Source organism: Hirundo rustica, chromosome 7, assembly GCF_015227805.2.
Source record: "Hirundo rustica isolate bHirRus1 chromosome 7, bHirRus1.pri.v3, whole genome shotgun sequence".
NCBI lineage: Eukaryota > Metazoa > Chordata > Aves > Passeriformes > Hirundinidae > Hirundo > Hirundo rustica.
The window spans coordinates 28036560-28054313 of NC_053456.1; the positions used below are offsets into that span (position 1 = coordinate 28036560).

The 17754-nt window shown below is 37.6% G+C and overlaps 1 protein-coding gene across 3 annotated transcripts in view; it reads left to right on the top strand.

The window, feature by feature from the left end:
* The first annotated feature begins 2874 nt into the window (after positions 1-2874).
* RFTN2 (raftlin family member 2) overlaps positions 2875-17754 on the top strand; it is a 30114-nt gene continuing 15234 nt past the window's right edge. Inside the window, exons 1-6 of one of the 3 annotated variants that reach the window (XM_040070142.2) lie at positions 2875-3002; positions 3398-3602; positions 8508-8691; positions 10589-10700; positions 12584-12896; positions 15772-15972. In XM_040070142.2, the coding sequence (XP_039926076.1) occupies positions 3464-3602; positions 8508-8691; positions 10589-10700; positions 12584-12896; positions 15772-15972 (949 nt within the window). In that variant the 5' untranslated portion in view covers positions 2875-3002; positions 3398-3463. Of the gene's footprint in view, positions 3003-3091; positions 3603-8507; positions 8692-10588; positions 10701-12583; positions 12897-15771; positions 15973-17754 lie in introns of those variants that run through there. The other 2 variants (XM_040070141.1, XM_040070140.2) reach the window with 2 other exon arrangements.

Sequence of the window (17754 nt, forward strand, 5' to 3'; positions counted from 1 at the left end):
GAACTGCAGAGTTAGTAATTTAGGATCTTCCTAAATTACTGAGTTTGGGGTTAAATGTTGTTCATACAGACAAGGAACATCTCTTGTGTACCTGCATTGTTTTCATAATTTTCCTTACATTTCGTGCCTTTAATCAAGAGGGAACTCTGATCAGGCATGATCTCCAAAGGTAATGGAGGAAATGTTTAAACTGCATTATTAAATGGCTTATGCAGATCATACTGAGTGTTGGAGAAGTGAACTGTTTTATTCCTGTAAATAGGCTTTTTGTTCAGGTGGGTTTGTCATAGATGTTCCAAACCTCAGGAAGGGTTGTCTTACAATTCTATTGAGAGATTTCATTGAAAAGGGATGCCAGTACCACTTGTTTGGCACCAAGGCCATAGAGCCTGCCCTGGCTCTCATGTTGATTGCAGCTTAGCACAGAGTCAGGAACGGGGGACATCTATTTCCAAACTGCACTTTCAAGCATGGGATTCAATAAGTGTGGTAATGTAACAAGAAAAACAAAAATGCCTTCCACACAAAAGTTTTTAAGCCTCCTCCTGACGAGAGGGAACAAAGCAGATGATGAGTAAGGGGAGGAAAAGCTTTGAGGTGTGGGTAGACAGCAGGGCTTGTTTGTCTCACAGTCTGGTCAAAGCTGCTGTGCAGGGCTGCTGCTGCTGCTTCTCATCCTGTGTCGCCAATAGGCAGTCAGGAATCCAGCACGGGACACACATTCCTATTGATGTGCTGCTCTTGCTGTCTTTGTATCATTTTGCCATTCAATCAGAATAAGAACTAGTGGGGAATCTTGAAAGCTTTCCATGGAGGCAAAGTTCCTTTGGACTCATTGGTCCTTTGGCTGGCTGTCTCTGCCTTCTTTCAAGTCTAAAAGTTATATCAAGCTTCAGTGAAGGAGTCACATGCCCTTTCAGAGGGGGTGCTGTGAATACAACATGCTGGTGAATCACAGTGTAGTTTTAGGGATTTGCTCTTCTCTGATACCCCTTCCCAGAGCCTTTGCATTTTGGGTCACTGGAAGTAGATTGTTTTGTAGTTTGTATCCACTTTGCAACAGGAAATTGCAGCTCTTTAAGCAGCTCTTGAATCTTAAGAATCTTGTGATACAGTGTCTCTCCTGAGTCATTCGAGTGTTTTGATGCAGTTTTGAACTCCTGTGGGGGTTGCTGCTCGTTCTTGCTGATTCTATTTTCTCTTTATTTTGGTCCGTGCAATCTTTGGTTTCATTAGTGACTTGAGTCAAGTCTGCAGTGACAAGTGTTGACTGACTTCCAGCTTGGAAGCGTGTGACTACTTATACTTATCTAGGATTGCACAAAATACGGACCATTGCTTTTATCTGTAGCTGTGATTCTTCATGGTGTTGTAAGAGTTTGTTTATACTATGGAAAATCCTGTCTTCCTGCGAGGGTTGAGGTATTGTGCAATCCTTGTCATGAAGAATTCAAAATACATGCTCAAAATGGCCTACTAAAAATGTAGCTATTTTGCGTTAAATAAAAATGAAAACACAGCTTACTGACAAGTGGACTAGTGCTGCAAAAAAAAGTTTTTACTTGCAGCTATCTTACTCATGCCATGGCTTCATACAAGCAGCTACAAAGACTCTTAAGGGGGGTGTAGAATGAAGCAGCGGGGTTCTCAAGGTTGAGTGGACAGTTTACATGTATGGCTGATATGGCAACAGTTTGGGGATAACCTTTACTGAAAAAAAAAGCACTGTTTGGGAGCAGTTTCTATGTGAGAAGGCTTGCAGGAAGATGAAGAATTCTGCATTTGATGCGTTTTCCTAAATTTTAATTGAGAAGACAGCACTTGAGGATTTCTTTTCTGCTTTAGCAACCTGGGAGCTTGTTTTAAAGAATGCAGTAATTACAGCTTCAGTTCTAGGCTCTGCACTAAGTGATTTTAATTTTTCTTCTAGAATTAAGTGACTTTAATGTGTGTTTCAAAATGTTGTAGTCTCTAGACTTATTTTTCCTGCTAAGTTACTTAAATAAAAAATTAGATTGCTTTGCTTGCAGTAAAACAGAAACCCACAAATAATTAATGCCTAACTTGGAGTTATTTTTTAATAGAAAATATTATCATTTTTAATAAGGTATATATGTTTCAATGAAAAAAACAGGAAAACCTTTTGAATTTAAATGTGCAGTTCATTTAATCTACAATGGTCTTATGAATCTTTGGTTTTCTCTAATTGAGTCTTAATTTCTTTAGGTGCACTGTAAAAATAAAAAGGCAAATTTCTAACAGTTTATCTTGGGAGTAGGAGTGCTATAGAAAATAACTGTTTGTTTTCTTCCCCCATGCATTTTTGTGTTCTGCATCAGCTGTAATACAGTTACAAGTGACTTGCAATAGTTAATAGAAGAGTAATGAGAGCCCTTAAAATTAAACTGCATTTTAAGCCCTAAATAAAATTTTACATAGAAAACAGTGATGAAAGTCTGTGGCTGTACCGATTAAGGTGAGTTTAACAGAGGAGAAAAGGATTCTGTTTGTTTAATACCCAGGAGTAATGGGAAGCAAAGTTTTGTAACTTTATTAATATATAGTGTTGAAAAAGTCTTTCCCATATGAAATGAGGAATATTTCAGTGTCATTTTTTTGTGCGTGTGTTTTGCAAAACCAGTTACATGAATTAATTTTCATGATGAAGATTCTTATTGATTTTTCTGCACAAGGAATTACTGCATATTTTTACACTATTACACTGTGTTCATGTTTGTTTTTGGGTTTTTTTCCACCCTGGAAGAAAGTCCCTGTAGAAAGGAAATAGGAGCCAACTCTGAAATCTAAAATAAGGACTAAACAGCTTTTCATTTGCCTTTCTACCCTTTGAGATGCCAGAAGCAATTTCCTCTTGAAGCTGACTTCCTTTCTGGAAGTGATTTTCGTCTCCAACCATGTTGAGGCTCTTTTCTCATTCTTTCATTCTGACTAACTTGCTTTTTTCCTGTCTGACTTTCTACTGCAGTTGGGAACTTCTGGAGGTAAGTAATGACAGACAAGTTTCTCTCTAACTTTCTTTTTCAGTTCTTCTTCCCCCCTTGCCCCCCCCCTCACCCGGTCAGTCTAGAAGGACAAACAAAGCACTATTGGTGTCCTCTGCAAGAGAGCACTGATAGGGGCTGGCTGTAAATTGACGTGGCATGGAAAATCTCTGCTAGTTTGGAGCAGCTCTAATGTTGCTGTGAAATCAAGCCTACTCCGAACCAAGTTTTGTAGCTTGAAATCATCACGAGCTTACTGCTTCTATATTAAAAATGAATGGAAAGTACCTTTGCTTTTTGGTATGGGAACCGGACTTTTTCTCTGTTTGGATTTACAGCTAATAGAAGAGAAAAAAATCAAGGGGAATTATTTGGTTCCTTTTTTTTTCCTGTAGTAAGAGCGACGCATCTTGCTGCTGCCCCCACCTTTTCCCGCGACTTAATCATTTGCAGATCTTGCCATGGGGTGCGGACTGAGAAAGCTGGAAGACCCAGATGATAGCAGCCCTGGAAAAATCTTTTCTACACTGAAGAGACCACAAGTTGAAACAAAGACGGATTCTGCTTATGAATACATATTGCTGGATTTTACTTTAGAAGGTATTTTTTTTATGCTGTATCCTTACTATTTTGAAATAAGAAGGGACAGGATTTAACTTAGTTGTGTCTTGTTTGACTTACAGTAAATCTTAGGCACTTTTATCGAAGCTAGACAAAATGTAAGACTTTTATTTTGAAACACAAATCATGACGAAGGTTCTTACTTGTATAAAATTACAATGGAAACTGCTGAAGTATTTTTAACAACCAAACCCTCCAAATTATACAACTGTCCTCGTTAAGGAAGCTTGCTAAAAACTGTTAAGAGATTTTTTTCCTAGTTTCCTGTGAGTCAGATACTGCCATCCGTGCTCGCTTTGAATAATGGTTGTCTGAATTCAGTGTGACGGTTCAGAAAATACACTGTGCCTGAGCCTTAATTGAATAACAATTTTTTAAATGCACTCAACTTCCGAAAACAGGCTGTCATTGTCCTTGTTACTTTATGCAGAAGTAAGTCTGTTCCTCAGTTGTGTATCAGGAGTAACTTCCCCTCTTACACCCACCGCAGTCTCTTGGTAGATGTTTCTCTAAGAGTCTGAGTTTTGTCTTACTTTTTTTTCCCCCAAATGCTTTACTTGTAGTTGTTGAATAGTCTTTTGAAATTGTGGCTGAAATGAAACAAAATCTGTATGCATAGCTAGAGGCAGACAGTGCTCAGTGGGATACTTCCTTCCCGAGGGTGTCCCATCTCTCACAGAGCAACTCCCTGTTCCACAAAGTTGAAAACATAAACAAGCCCAGATGGCTGCCCTCAGAGAACAGACAGCTCAGTTTTACAGTCACTTTATAGTAACTTGCATTTTGTAGCAACCCAATCTACTGGAAATGCTTAATAACAAGGGTTTGAAGTGAATGCTGTTACTAGAAGGGTTGGATAAAGGGAAACTGTGAGTGCAGGTCTTACTGCAATTACAGGAACTTTTTCATAAACAAAACTTGGCTTCTGATTAGTTTTAACTCTTGTAATATTTTTATTTATAATACAAGAGTCTTTTCATTAAAAACCTGCAAAATAGAAGATATGTACTATAGAAGATATATTCTGCTAGGCTGTAGTACTGGAAACCTGACTCTGTTCTGTTTGTTTACACAAAAAGTTTCTCACTGGCTTTTTCCCTTTGAAGAAACAAAACTGTTGATCAAGTAGTGATGAGATGTTGGAAATAAAGCTAGGCTGCCTAATGCACACATGGCTTACCTACTAATCTACTGATAACTTTTTTTGCAACTGAAGAGCGAGCATTTGGTGTTCTTAAATAGCCTCTGTTTGAGATTTTTTTGCTGTGTTTTCAAGTTACAGTTTCAAGTGGTGTTGTATAAATGATTTAATGTAAAGGTGGTTGTGACTTTTTAAGTAAAAGCCCATCAAACAAGTGCAATTAAAGGTGTATCTGTTTTAATAACCTAGCAGTACAGCAGTAAAGAGTCATTTTATGTTGTTTTGTCTCATAATCAGAATTGCTTCACTTCAGTGGAGTTATGAATGTTAATAACTGAGATCTGGTTCAGGTAATTGCCTCACTCTTTTTTAGGTTTCTCACTGGAAGTAAGGGGATTTGTAATCACAGGTATCTTTCTGTTCAATGGTTCTAGCTATGCACGTACATAACCTTAAAATATATTTTTTGAAGTCTCTATTTTTTAGAGCTAAGATGAATACAGAAAAAAAGAACATGGTGAATATATATACTGTCTTGGAGGTATTTTTCAGTTCTGAATGTTTGTGAAATGGGGGGATGGCTCCAGTACTGTAGAGAATATATTAAGCTTTTTTATTTTTTTCCTTCTATTTGAGTTGACTTGCTCAATGTACTTGTTGCTATTTGAATATCCTTTGGCTAAATGAAACTGAGAGCCTTTTATCACTTCAGACCAAAGTTTTTGCTCTGCTGTCAAGCTGTGTATTTGTGGCACTCATTCTGCTTTGCTTACTTCCAGAGCAAAGTCTTCTCCTGCACAGGAGATTTCTCTGTTCTGGCAAGAGTGATTTCTTGCCACTGGATCTTGCACCAAATAAAACAGAAAAATCTGCAGTTAATATTCTAAGATCATACAGTAAAGCATATCCTGTATCAAGATAAAAGTATTGCAAGCATAAATGTGTTAGTTCAATATGCCTTATTATATGCTTTGTCAGGTATATGCAATGTGAAGCTGAAATGAGCCTGCTGGGGGAAACTTTGAGCAGTCCCTGATCTTCTCCCAGGCCATGATGCAGATTAGGTCAACCATGCTGTAGTCTGAATTTGCTGGCTGGAGTCCCTGTGCATCTTAACTAGTTATTAGCTGTGCACTGAACCTTGGCCTCTTCCTTCCTGGTCCCCAAAATGCTCCCATCCCTACTGTAAAAATTAGCTTTGAGTTCCATGGAGGATGATGTCCATAAGGGGAATCCCAAAAAAGAAAATAACAGCCAGTTTTTTATTTTGTTAGAATGGAATAGTACAAAGAAGAGGGAGCAGTGGACTCTGAAGTGTCATTTCAAATGGTCAGTGACTGTAAATTCCAATGCCTCAGTCACGAGGCATATCCCAGTCGCACAAACAGCTGCTATTTTTTGACGTCAGTTTAACCAGAAAGTAGGGAGAGTTTCTGTGTTTCTACTAAGCAGAATGCTTATGCTTTGTCCACTGCCCTCCTTTTAGGGCAAAGAGGAAATACTGATGCAGCCTACTAAGATGACATGCTATCATGTTCTTGTCACTCAGAGTACCAGTATGAATATGTCATGGAATAGCAGCTTTGTCATCCTCTTCAGTATCCTGCGTCTGAGGCTTACTGTGCAGCTGGAAAGTTACCTGGAGTTCTGACTGCTACAGTGTTTTGGCTACCTGTTGAGAGCTCATCAGGAAGGAAATTTTTTTTATGAAGAAGAGTTTAAGACTTTATAAAATCAGGGAAGTGATGATCATATTGCATCATTCCTGCTTTTTTGGCCTGTGGGCTATGGAGCAGTTACTTCTCAATACAGTTGTCTCCCAGTTTTACAGTTAGTGGGATCATGGGATGATGGTATTGCTAATGACAAAATATCATCTGTTTACGAAAGGGGAGCTGTGATACACTGTCTACCTGAAGAAAAAGTGCAACAGCCCTGTCCTTATGACTGAGAATGACTGACAGTTTAGTTGAATAGGTTGAATTTACTGGTGATCAGCAATAAACCATCAATATGTGTGTTGGTGATAATTTTTGGTAGTGTGTGTTTCGTGTGGTATAAATTATTCTCATTCCTCTTGATGGCTTTTCTGTTAAGATTCTTACAGTGACAAGCAAAGTAGGCCACCATTCCTTTGTCCCATTAGTAGAAATTGGTGTTAAAAAGAATTTAGGTGTTGTTGAAATACTAGTTTCTGATAGTTTGTGGGGTTTTGTGGTCTTTTTTTAAAGCCCTCCATAAGTGTATGTCAATATTATCCTCATTTTATAATGGGAAAGAAGCATAGAAAAGCTTTACAGAACACTACTCGTGAATCAGCAGAGTTCTAATTCAGTTTATTACAATAAAATATTTGTGCAAACTGAAGAGTCATATCTCTGGTTTCTGATAGTTTAAACAGTAGGATAGACAAGCATAGTGACTTGCTTTGTCTTAGGTCCTTAAATTCCTTGCTATTGCCAACCTGCATTATAATGCAGATGGACAGGAGAAGGTAAGAACAAGAAATTACCTCAACAAAGTGATGAGAGATTTATGTAATTGCCTTTATTTTATTTTATATATTTTTTAAATGAAGAGTCAAGAGTTAGTGTATTTAATTCTTTTCAGTTATATGGTTTGAAAGGGAATGTTCAGGGTAGCATGTTAAAGTTGTTTGTATCTTGGAAAAAGTCTTGTGAGATAACTTAGTTTAGATTGAGGCATCCTTTAATGCACATGGGCGCTGGTCTTGATGCTTAGGAAGTTCTGCAAAGAGGCACCCATCAGAATCCAGACAAGCAGGCTGCTTGGAGCAGGGGTCACCAATAAACCAGCAGATTTCTAGCTAGGCTATTTTGTTATCAGAGTTCCTGAGTGCAAAGGATAAAAGCTTTGGCAAATCTGTGCTGGTGTAATTGCTCTGCTGTTTGTGTATGAGTATGGATTTCCTGATTTCTGAGAGCATCTAGAGTTCCAGCTGTACTTGAGAGAAACAGGAGTTACTGACCCATCAGACTGACTGTAGCAGAATATGTCATCTGTTCCCAATGTGGAATCTTCCTTTTCTCCCTGCAAAAGCTGTGGACCATTCAAAAAAGGTTCTCCAAGAAGTTTTCCCTTTATCTCTGTAGTTTTCCCTAACAGTAATGTGCTATCCAGGTGCTGCCTGTTGATGCAAAATGCCTTCACACACTGAGGGACCTTCCTTAGAAATCAGTGACAGCACAAAGTTACTTAGGTGATGTGTAAGTCTGCTGAAAAAAGGAACTGGGACTATCAAAATGGCAACTGATATTCCTCAGGTCACTTCTAAGGGAAAAAACAATAATGGGAACAAATCAGTTGTCATAGACTTAAATTGATTATATGGGGATTTACCTCAGAGCTATAGTTGAGGGATACTGCATCAGCGCGTTTAAGGCTTTGGCTAGACCAAAAAGTTGCTTTGTTGTGTTCAGCTCTATTACGTGTTTAGATGTTAACACAGCTTTTAAATCAGCTTGGCAGACCTTGATCAAACAGAAAATGTTGCCAAGTATGTTAAAAATAGATCATATTAAGTTGTAAAAATAGGTACTTGAAGTAGTTGAATAGTGTTGAATCATCCATGAATCTGCTTTTTATTGTATAAATTGAAGTGTAGTTTTTTAGCAAATGCCTGGGGACAGGTTTTGTGTGGTTTACATAAAAGGAACTCACCCCAAATGTTTATAGATGTACACAGCATCATGTGCTTCTCTTCTGCTTTCAATGCTTTTTAGCTTCCTCAAATCCAGAAGTTATCAAGATCAGTTCTGTGTTGGATATAGTATCCCAGGTGGAAGAATATTACAGCAAAGGCTATGTTGTAGGAGCTGTTCATCCCATTATGCTGCCAATTGGACGGAGAAGGAATTTCCCTGCAAGTCACATGTATCGAGTGGTACTGTCACGATTAAAACTAAGGTAACAGTGGGATAACTTGGATATCCTGATCCTTCACTCAGGCCATTTGTAAGTGGACTGCTCAGTATTCATAATAACTGATTTGAAATGAACACCTCAGATTAGCCAGTTAGTAACATTTTTAATTAATGCTAAGCACACAATAAGCTAATGTTTCCTTTGCCTTAGTAAATATCCTAACAAAAATCCAAAGTGTAATATCATCTGCCTTAGCACTTGCAACAAATAAAAGATTAACCAAAATACTAGGAGAGTAATAAGCTGCTTTAAACTATCTCGTGCATGTTTTTTCTTGGGTTTCAAAATTTATGTCCTTTCCCAGGGAAAAATGATGTCATTTGTGAATTAGTTTATCAGGGATAGTTTGGGATTTTTCCTTATTAAGAAGGAAATCATCATTCTGGATCAGAGGTCAAACAACAGCTTAGTTTTGACACTGAGGGAAAGGCAAGAGCTTGTTTGTGTTCCAGATCCATGAACTTTTTTATTACTGCATTGTAATCACCATGTGATCCTAAAGAGCACATACCAAGTGATGTTACCATTCATTAGTTCCTTAGAATGCAAAGATGATAACCTCTTGTTCTTATTTTGAATAACTAGAAAACTGGAATTCTTAGAGCATTAAAAGCTGTCAAGCTTCCCCCTCTCTCCTGAGTCCTTCTGTGATGCACAAAGGTTCTTGCCTTTATTTGAGGGCTGGGAGGGTGCAAGTTGGAAGCTGCCTCACTACCACTCCAGTAATGCTTTCCTGAAACATGCATTTGAGAGAAATTCTCAAACCCTTTGATTAAACAAGTATTATCCAGTGTATATGCTGCTCCTACAACTCAACCTTTATAAATTTGTCTGCAGACAAGGTGAATGCTGTTCCTGTGGGCAAAAGGTTGAGTGAGAGAGCAGAATGCTTGCCCTGGAGCTGAGGCTTCTAAGAGCTGGCACTGCCAACGCAGCTCCCACAGTTTGTCTTACCCCTGTAGATGTGGCATCCTTTGGAAATTGTTGTTTGAACTTCAGGCCTTTGAACGGGTGAAGGATGAGACTCTGTAGGCCATGTGTGGAACTAGTGTAGATTCCACTTTCCTTCCCGGGTACTATATGTACCAAGGCTGGTTTTGCTGTAGGCAAATAGACCTTCTCCAACTACTGTTTGGGGGTCAACTTTTATATTTGAATGTGTCTAACTGATGTTCTTTTCTAAATTATACAAAGGAAGCATCAAATAAAATCCCATTATATTATTGGCATCCACTAAATGTTGTCTGACAAATAACACAACTGGCTTTAGATGAAACATGAGTACTGTTCTGTCACTTTAAATGGAAGTTAGTTTTTCAGCTTAAGTGTGGGAGATTTAAACATTATTTAACCCTCAGTGTTTTTGTATTGTATTCCTAGTATTTGCCTTTACTGTGTGATTTAACAGCTGCAGCTCTGCTTCAGTTAGAAAACTAAGCAGCAGGATGTTAACAGTGTAAAAGGATCACTTCTGTTCATGGTGTGCTTTCTACAAAACTGAACCTGCTTTGTGCTTACTAAATTTATAGTTGATATTTGTGTGTTTTGCATTGTCGGAGATTTTTGCATTTATTTATTTATTACAAAGGCAGAGCTGTTTGTCGGTAAAACTCCATTTCCAAAATACCTCTACGTGGTCTTCAGATGAAATTCCTGTTAAATACTAATATTCTTATCCTGGCATTGAAACACACAGTACCTGCCACTTTGTGTAAGAAACAGCATGAAACACCGAAACCCACTGAGTTCTAAAATGTATGAAGAAGCATTGTCAGGATTTCATTCATAACTATTCCAAAAGAAAAGAATTCTATATGCAAGCATTTGCTCAAGTTAGCAGCAAACTCTTGACAAAGACTGCTTTCTTTCTGTGTTCTAGCCAGAAGCACGCAGCACCCAGAGGACAAAGGCACCCCAGGCTGGTTATTGAGGAATGTCCTTTAACATATGAAACACTGACAAATGAAGTAGTGAAAGAACTGCTAGAAAAGGTAATGGAGGCTTTTTCCTACTTCTCTTCAGATTTTTGTTTCTGTCATACATTTAAGTTATGTTTAATGGTTGTGTTTTAAGTTTTGTGCTTATTTATAGAATAAACTTTTCTCCAAGTGACAATAGAGTTACTTTTTGTAATGTAGAACTAAGTATCCCTGTAAAGATTTCAGAGTTTTCACTGAAAGCAGATTCAGGCCCAAGCTCATTCAGTCTTCGTATGATATATGAAATTTTGTTTTTTCTGAGTTAAGTACCTAAGAAGAAATGTTCTTTTCATTCTTTAATAAAAAATACAACATGTATAAGAGCTATAATAAATATTTACTTGGTACAGCTTTTGAAAACATGGTGTAGTTACAGTAAACTTCTACTGGAATGCAAGTTATAGTTCTGGTTATGTGTTTAACTTCCTCTGCAAATTTGAAGACCTGCTGAAACAGGAAGCTATTGTTATTACAAGAGTTAGTGATATCTTTTACATTAGTTGCCAAGGAAGGTAGTAGAAGAAAAAGCATATTGGAAGTATTTTGAAATTTCGAAGATCATTAGAGTTGTTTATGTTTTCTAAATGGCTTGTTTTGACTTTGTCAGGTGTTTCAAATTTAAAATGTGATTACATTATGTGTTTATAATATATATACCTATTCCAGGTTGGTGGTGTAGTGTACCAGACAAAGGTTAGAAGGAAAAACACACCTGAAATGAGCAGTGATGCAGTCGTGGAATCATCTCTGTTACACAAGTAGTGTGTGAGAATAATTTGATTTTAAAAAGATAGAGCCGTTAGTCCAGTCAAATCTTAGTACTTACTGTTTCAGGTGTTAAAAAAAAGGCTTTGTGGTGTTTCAGCAAAAAGATTATCATATTGCCTATTTTCCTGTGTTGCTTGTTAAATTTAAGACTATTTTGGTAGTCCTTGAAGCAGCAGCTTTGTATAACCACAGTGACTGGCATATTGTATGATTGCTGTACATGAATAATGGCAGTAGATAGACTGAAATGTGGCTATCATGATACTAAAAAGAGATTGCAGTACCATCAGTTTGATTTTTTTACTCACTTGGGGGATTAGTAGTTTATGTGAGTAAACTGAATAAAGATCCTTCCCCCTCTGCCCTCACTTAATCCAGTACTTCCCATGTGATGTCTTCTTTCTGAGCTGAAGCTCCTGTATTTACCTGTGAAGACTTTACTTCACAGGGGAGCTTGTTGTACAAGATGTCAGTGAGGTCACCTTCCAAAATAGGCAGCACTCCTTAAACCAGGGAAAAAACCCCACCTCCAAGAACAGACACATCCCACAGGTGACACAGATGTTGCAGTTGTGTATTGAGACTTCAGTGCAGAGAAGACATCGCTGGCTGAAATAAGAGGATTTCCATTTGCTTCTAGCTCCCTCCTTTCTCTGCTTCTCCACTATCCTCAGTAATAACAAAGCTGAGTAGCCTCCAAGGGAACTGGAGGTGATGACCCATGGCTCATGACAGAGGTACTTCTGTGGTATTGGAGGTTAGTACTTTTAGTGTGTTTGGCATCACATATTTAGAGAAATACCATTCATTTATTACTCTACTCAACTGCTTGTCAGTACACTACAGTAAATAAAACACTTTGGGTTTGTTCTAAATGGAGGATTTTGTGTCCTTTGAAGTCAGTACCAGTGTTGGCCACCCTTCTTGGCCTGACTCCAAAGACAGGAGTCTGGAAAACTTCCCTTTACTTTGAAGCAGGGACAGCATCAAAGACAAGTCACCCTTCTGTAACAGTGTTATGCCTTAGCAGTTTTGTCAAGTGGTTCATGTATGTGCAAGTTTTAAAGAAGAAAAAGGTCCATGCAATTCTAAAATGACTTTGCAGCTAAGTTTATGTTGTATTACAGATTAATGAAGCTGCTAAAAGAGGAAAGAAGTTTGTGGGATTTGTTACACAACATTTTCCTCAGCCTAAAACCTGTAATGGAACAAGCACAGATGGAGGTGCAGAGCTGGAATCAACGCTGGGCAGAAGAAATAGGGAACACAGAAGAGAGAACTTTGATGAAAACTATAGAAACTGGAATGAAGGGACATTGAGCGGTCACTCATCTGAGAGTGGGATAGAAGAGGAAATGCATGGAGAAAGCAGACTGTTAGAGGATTCTGATTTCCAGTTTGGAAAAGAAGTCAGCCCTTCTAAACCACGAAAAGGAGATGGTAATAAATGCTGCTTGTTTGTTGCAGAAATAAGGTATTTTATTGAGTTGTTGAGATGGTGGGAAAAAACAGAACATAATTTTCTGTTGTATCAAATACTGGTTTTGGAAATGCCTCTACATATGCATATGTATTTCTAAAAGAGTTGCCAGTAAAAGAAGCAGAAGGAATACCTACCTTCTGCTTTATATGTGTGAGCTGTGGTAATACATTAAAATGATATTTCAGTCTCATATAGACTGTTACACGTGTACTGTCAGAATTCTAGTTTGCAATTTAAAGAAAAAAAGTAAACCACAAACCCCCCCAAATCACCTACAGTGTAATCGTGGCTTGAAATGTGGTGCAAACAGAAAGGGGTTTTGTTCAATATGTGTATAACACACATGTGGCAGTAAAAGTCCTTCCTTTTAGAAGGATGCAATTGTTATAAAATATTTTCTGCAATGCACATGTAGTTTTATTCAATATTAAATTATAAACACATAATGATTTCCAAGTATGTGCTGTGATTCCAGTTGTGCCTGTTTCAAAGCTGACAACAAAGAGAGCCTCTTCTAGCTAGAGCCATAATTTTACATGCTTCCAGGCAACTCACATAATGTACAGCAAATAAATCCATTCATAATGGATTCTTTCTGGTTAATGTGCCTTCAAGAAGTGTCCTGAAAGAGATCACTGAAATTAATGCATTGACCATGAAATCGAAGACAATAATTGTTACAAAATGAATTTCTTAGAGAAAAGTAAGCATTAGAAGTCTAGGAAGGAAAAGCATAATTGAAAAAATCCTGGTGCTGTGACAGACACCTTAGCTGTAGAAGAATGAGGTTCTTGGTGTAGTCTGTGTAAACAATGGCCTGAAACATTGACTTCTGGTACTGAAATGCTAAGGGCCTCTTGGCTGCCAAGAGGAGAAGGTAAAAAGGAAGAAGTAATCTAAGTAAGAGAACTGATGCAAGGACAGTACTGTGTGGAAAGCAGGCAGCATGAAACGTTCATGTCAGGCTGCATTCCTGGATGAGCCAGGCATGTTTTCATCACTCTCAAAAGCAGCCTTTTCAGTTTGCTGTTAAAGCAGCCTCTCCAGTTTGTAGACTGAATGATGACTCTAAGCACAGAGATAATCAGTGTCCCTCTTACTTTTAACTTGAGTAAAAGCAGTTTTTCTACAAGTGAGCCTCTATAGAATAATCTGTTAAAGCTGAACTCCTTTCTCACAGCTTGCTGTATATAGCAGAATAGAAGTCCTGTAAGAAAGAAGTGGAAAACTCTTGGTTCTGTTCAGGAGCATTGTTTGTGCAGGCTGGTGTGACCAGATAGATCAGTGATAGATCACTGCATCCCCTACATTGAGTGTTCTCAGGAAACTTCAAAAAGCTTTGGCAAGGATATGCCAGGCTTCTCTACACTAGTCAAATAGAAGATCACTGGAGTTCATAAGATACAGCTTCTGGAAACTTAACCACCTTTCTTGGTCTATGTTTTATGTATCCATCATTTTGAAAAACACTGATGTAAATTTTCCAAGGCAGTCTTCCATGTGTATAAGTCTATGCTGCTATGCCAGTGTGCGACTTCCATTTACCTCTGCTCAAAAGAGGCAAAACTGTATCCAAGTTATAGATTTGGGGATTGTAAGTATGAATTTTTACTGTTATGTTGCTTTTTGAAATATTCTGTTGAATTTTGACTATAATGCATTGCTTGCAGAGGTGAATTTCTGGTAGATTTGAGGAATTGAATTGTATTCAATTCAACAATAGTTGTATTGAGAAACAGTTTGGGGGTTTTTTTTTGGAAGAATAAAGGATCTCACTTCAGTGTATGGGAAAAGAAATTAAGGTTTTCAGGATAAACACATCTATTCTGATGTAATCACCTGTAAAAGTGATAAAACTGTATAAAAATAATCATCTGTTACTGGAAGTTTGACATCTCGTTCTGAATTTGCCTTATTCTACGTACCTGATGTCACCTGCAGTGGATGTAGTAACACCTCTCAAAGCAGAGAGGCATTCTTCCAGATATTGATTCAGATTACTTAGAGTACAAATCCTTTTTGGAAATTTCTCTGTTTCTGGAGCCTAGAGAGATTGACTTCTTAACTGAATTCATCAAAGCAAATTCCTTTGTTTTGAAAGTGAAAACTTTGATGTTTAGAGTTTGGTTTGCATTGATTTAGGTTGCCCAGCACTATTAGGCAATCTGAGAGTATTTCTGGGCAACTGCTTTGTGTTATTTCTCTACACCAGCAACATATAAGTGTATTTGTAGAACACACTCACATAGTTAGGATTTCCTAAAATGCTATGGATATGTTAGTGCTTGCTTGTGACTGGTTTTGTTACAGCATTAGACAGAAAAACAATTTGAGGATGTGTTGGTTTTTTGTTAACTCCCACTGGTCATCAGTTACTATGGGAAAATCCCAGTAAGCAACTAATTGCACTACTTCTTAACTTCAGAAAATAATGGATAAAAGTCAGTACAAGGAATGCTCTATATTTGCAAGCTTAGAAAATTGTCCTTTTTTTTTTAATAGTTGCAAATACTTGTAGCCAGAAGTTCCATGAGTGGCAGAAATGAAGGCTGTTTTCACTGAGTTTTTCGTAATCCTCATATGTTTTCTTTGTACCTGAAGAATCCAGTGACAGCCCAGCTGGAATATGTTCACGTTTTCCTCATATCCCAAGGTGTACCTGCCCTCATGCCTTGTCCTGACTGTGTTTAGGTCTTAAGCAGAGCCACATTAAGAAACAATTATTAAAACTGTTGCTTAGAATTGGAAAATTATATTAAAATAGGCGATTAATAATAATACTAATTTTGGAGCACTATGCTTGAGGTTCATTCTTCCTTTCTCTCCTCTTAGACAAGCTCTATACAGTCTTCAATGTTTTTGATGATGATTCTACCTGCTGGACCTACCATGAAGGTGTTTTGTCTATGAAAGTAACAAGGAAGGGGCCGGTTGTTAGCACACTGGAAGCAGACTGGCTAGAATTAACTACATTTTATTATAAACAAGGATTGGCCTTAGTTGATTCTTTTGTACACTGGGAAGCTTCTAAAGGTGAGTACTGTCCCAGGGTATCATGAAGCTTTTGCTTGTTTACATAGAACTACATAACTTGAAAAAAAATTATTATATTTTGCTTCTTGATGGGAGGGTATTTATATAAACATGTCCAAATAGATCTGTAACTGCCTAGAAAATTAATTACTCCCTTTTAAGTATCAGATTCCATAAAATCATAATAGGCTAATTGAAATTTTTGGTTTCTTTTATCAAATTGACAATTCCAAAGCAGCAAACAAGAGTAGCTTTATAAGAAAACTATCCATTTGTACTAATTGTTCTGGTTTGGTTTGTGCTTTTTCAAGGAAAAGACAATGGGATGAAAAGTGCTTAGAACTCTGAAACTCTGTTGCTGGTAAAATATGTAATTGAGAGATTCATTTCTCTTTGAACTGGATTTGTTTGAAAGCCAGATGTTAAAAGTGTGAAAAAATAGTAGGTGGCTACTGTTTTACAATCACTAGAAAAAAAATGAAGAAAATGGTAGTACCCTAGTGTTAGAGGTACAGACCAAGGCAAACTGGCATGATTGATACGTTCCAGAACAATGAACTATTTGAACAAACGTTGTGTGATTGCAAACCCACACTTTCTGCTTCACTAAGGTGATACTTTGGTTGCCTTGGTACCTGTCTTCCTTGTAATAAGTTGCAAGTTGCTGATGTTCTTTAAGAATTAATTATTGCGGTGTAAGCGAGCCAAATGCAGGGTTGCAGTGGAGAAAACTCTTGTCAAATGTTTGTTAAAAAGGTTTCAGGAATCTTAAACATTTTTTTTGCAATGCTGTGGATGATTAACAACTGCAATAGATAATTAATAATGTATTAAAGTGGCTTTCATCTGTCATTTTGTCTGCTTCTTACGTTAATTATATGAGGAGGGCAAAATTACTGTCAGTTCGAGTAGTTGTTAAATTTACTATGCCTTATGCTTTTTTCTGATAATTTTGATTTAAAACAATAGGCACTCCTCATCCCCTTTGCAAGGCTTGGATTATTGAAGGCCTTAAATTAAAGTAAACCTGCAAGACATAAGGTCTTTGCAAGTTAAATTTTGATTTTTCAAAAACAAAAGCTTGAAACTCATGACAGCTCTTCAGTTTTCATTGCTCTCCACGGTTTTGAGTGTGCATCGCTGTTTCTGCAGCTCTGCAGTAAATTTAGTGACTCAGAGGCACAGAAGCTCATCACTGTGGATTTACTTCTGATGGAATTTGGCAGCTAATCCCTCTCCAAACTGCATATTTTGTGCACACAAACAGTCTAATGCCACAGTCTGTAGCAATCTTCTTTTTTACTCTGAAACTGTTATTCCTATTTATTTAAGTCAGTGGAAGAACTAAATTTCCCTTGGTGGAGGAGAGATGAGAACTGAAAACTTGTAGTTTTCAATATTGAGGGTTTTTTAGAGCTGGAAAAGAACTCTCTGGATGGAGATCTGTTACAGTTCACTGAAGGGTGGTTTTGGCAGCTGTTGAAATTAATCTTTGCAGCTGTTGTCCAACAACAGTTTTACAGTCTTCCCATTTCCCACAGAGAGAGCTGTCTGCTCTTCTCTGCATGAATAACTCTGTCTTTAATACCCAGGTAATAACATACCTCATCCAGTATTGGGGGGGATTTAATGCTGATATTCTGAGGATTACATGGTTCTGCTGTGCCAATTTAGTTTGTTAGTCAGTTGTCAAAGTAAATCTCCACAAAAGGCTTCCCAAAAGCTGTTAGGAGAAGCAAAACCAGAGGATGAGCCAATATTTGATGCACAGCTTTCGTTTGG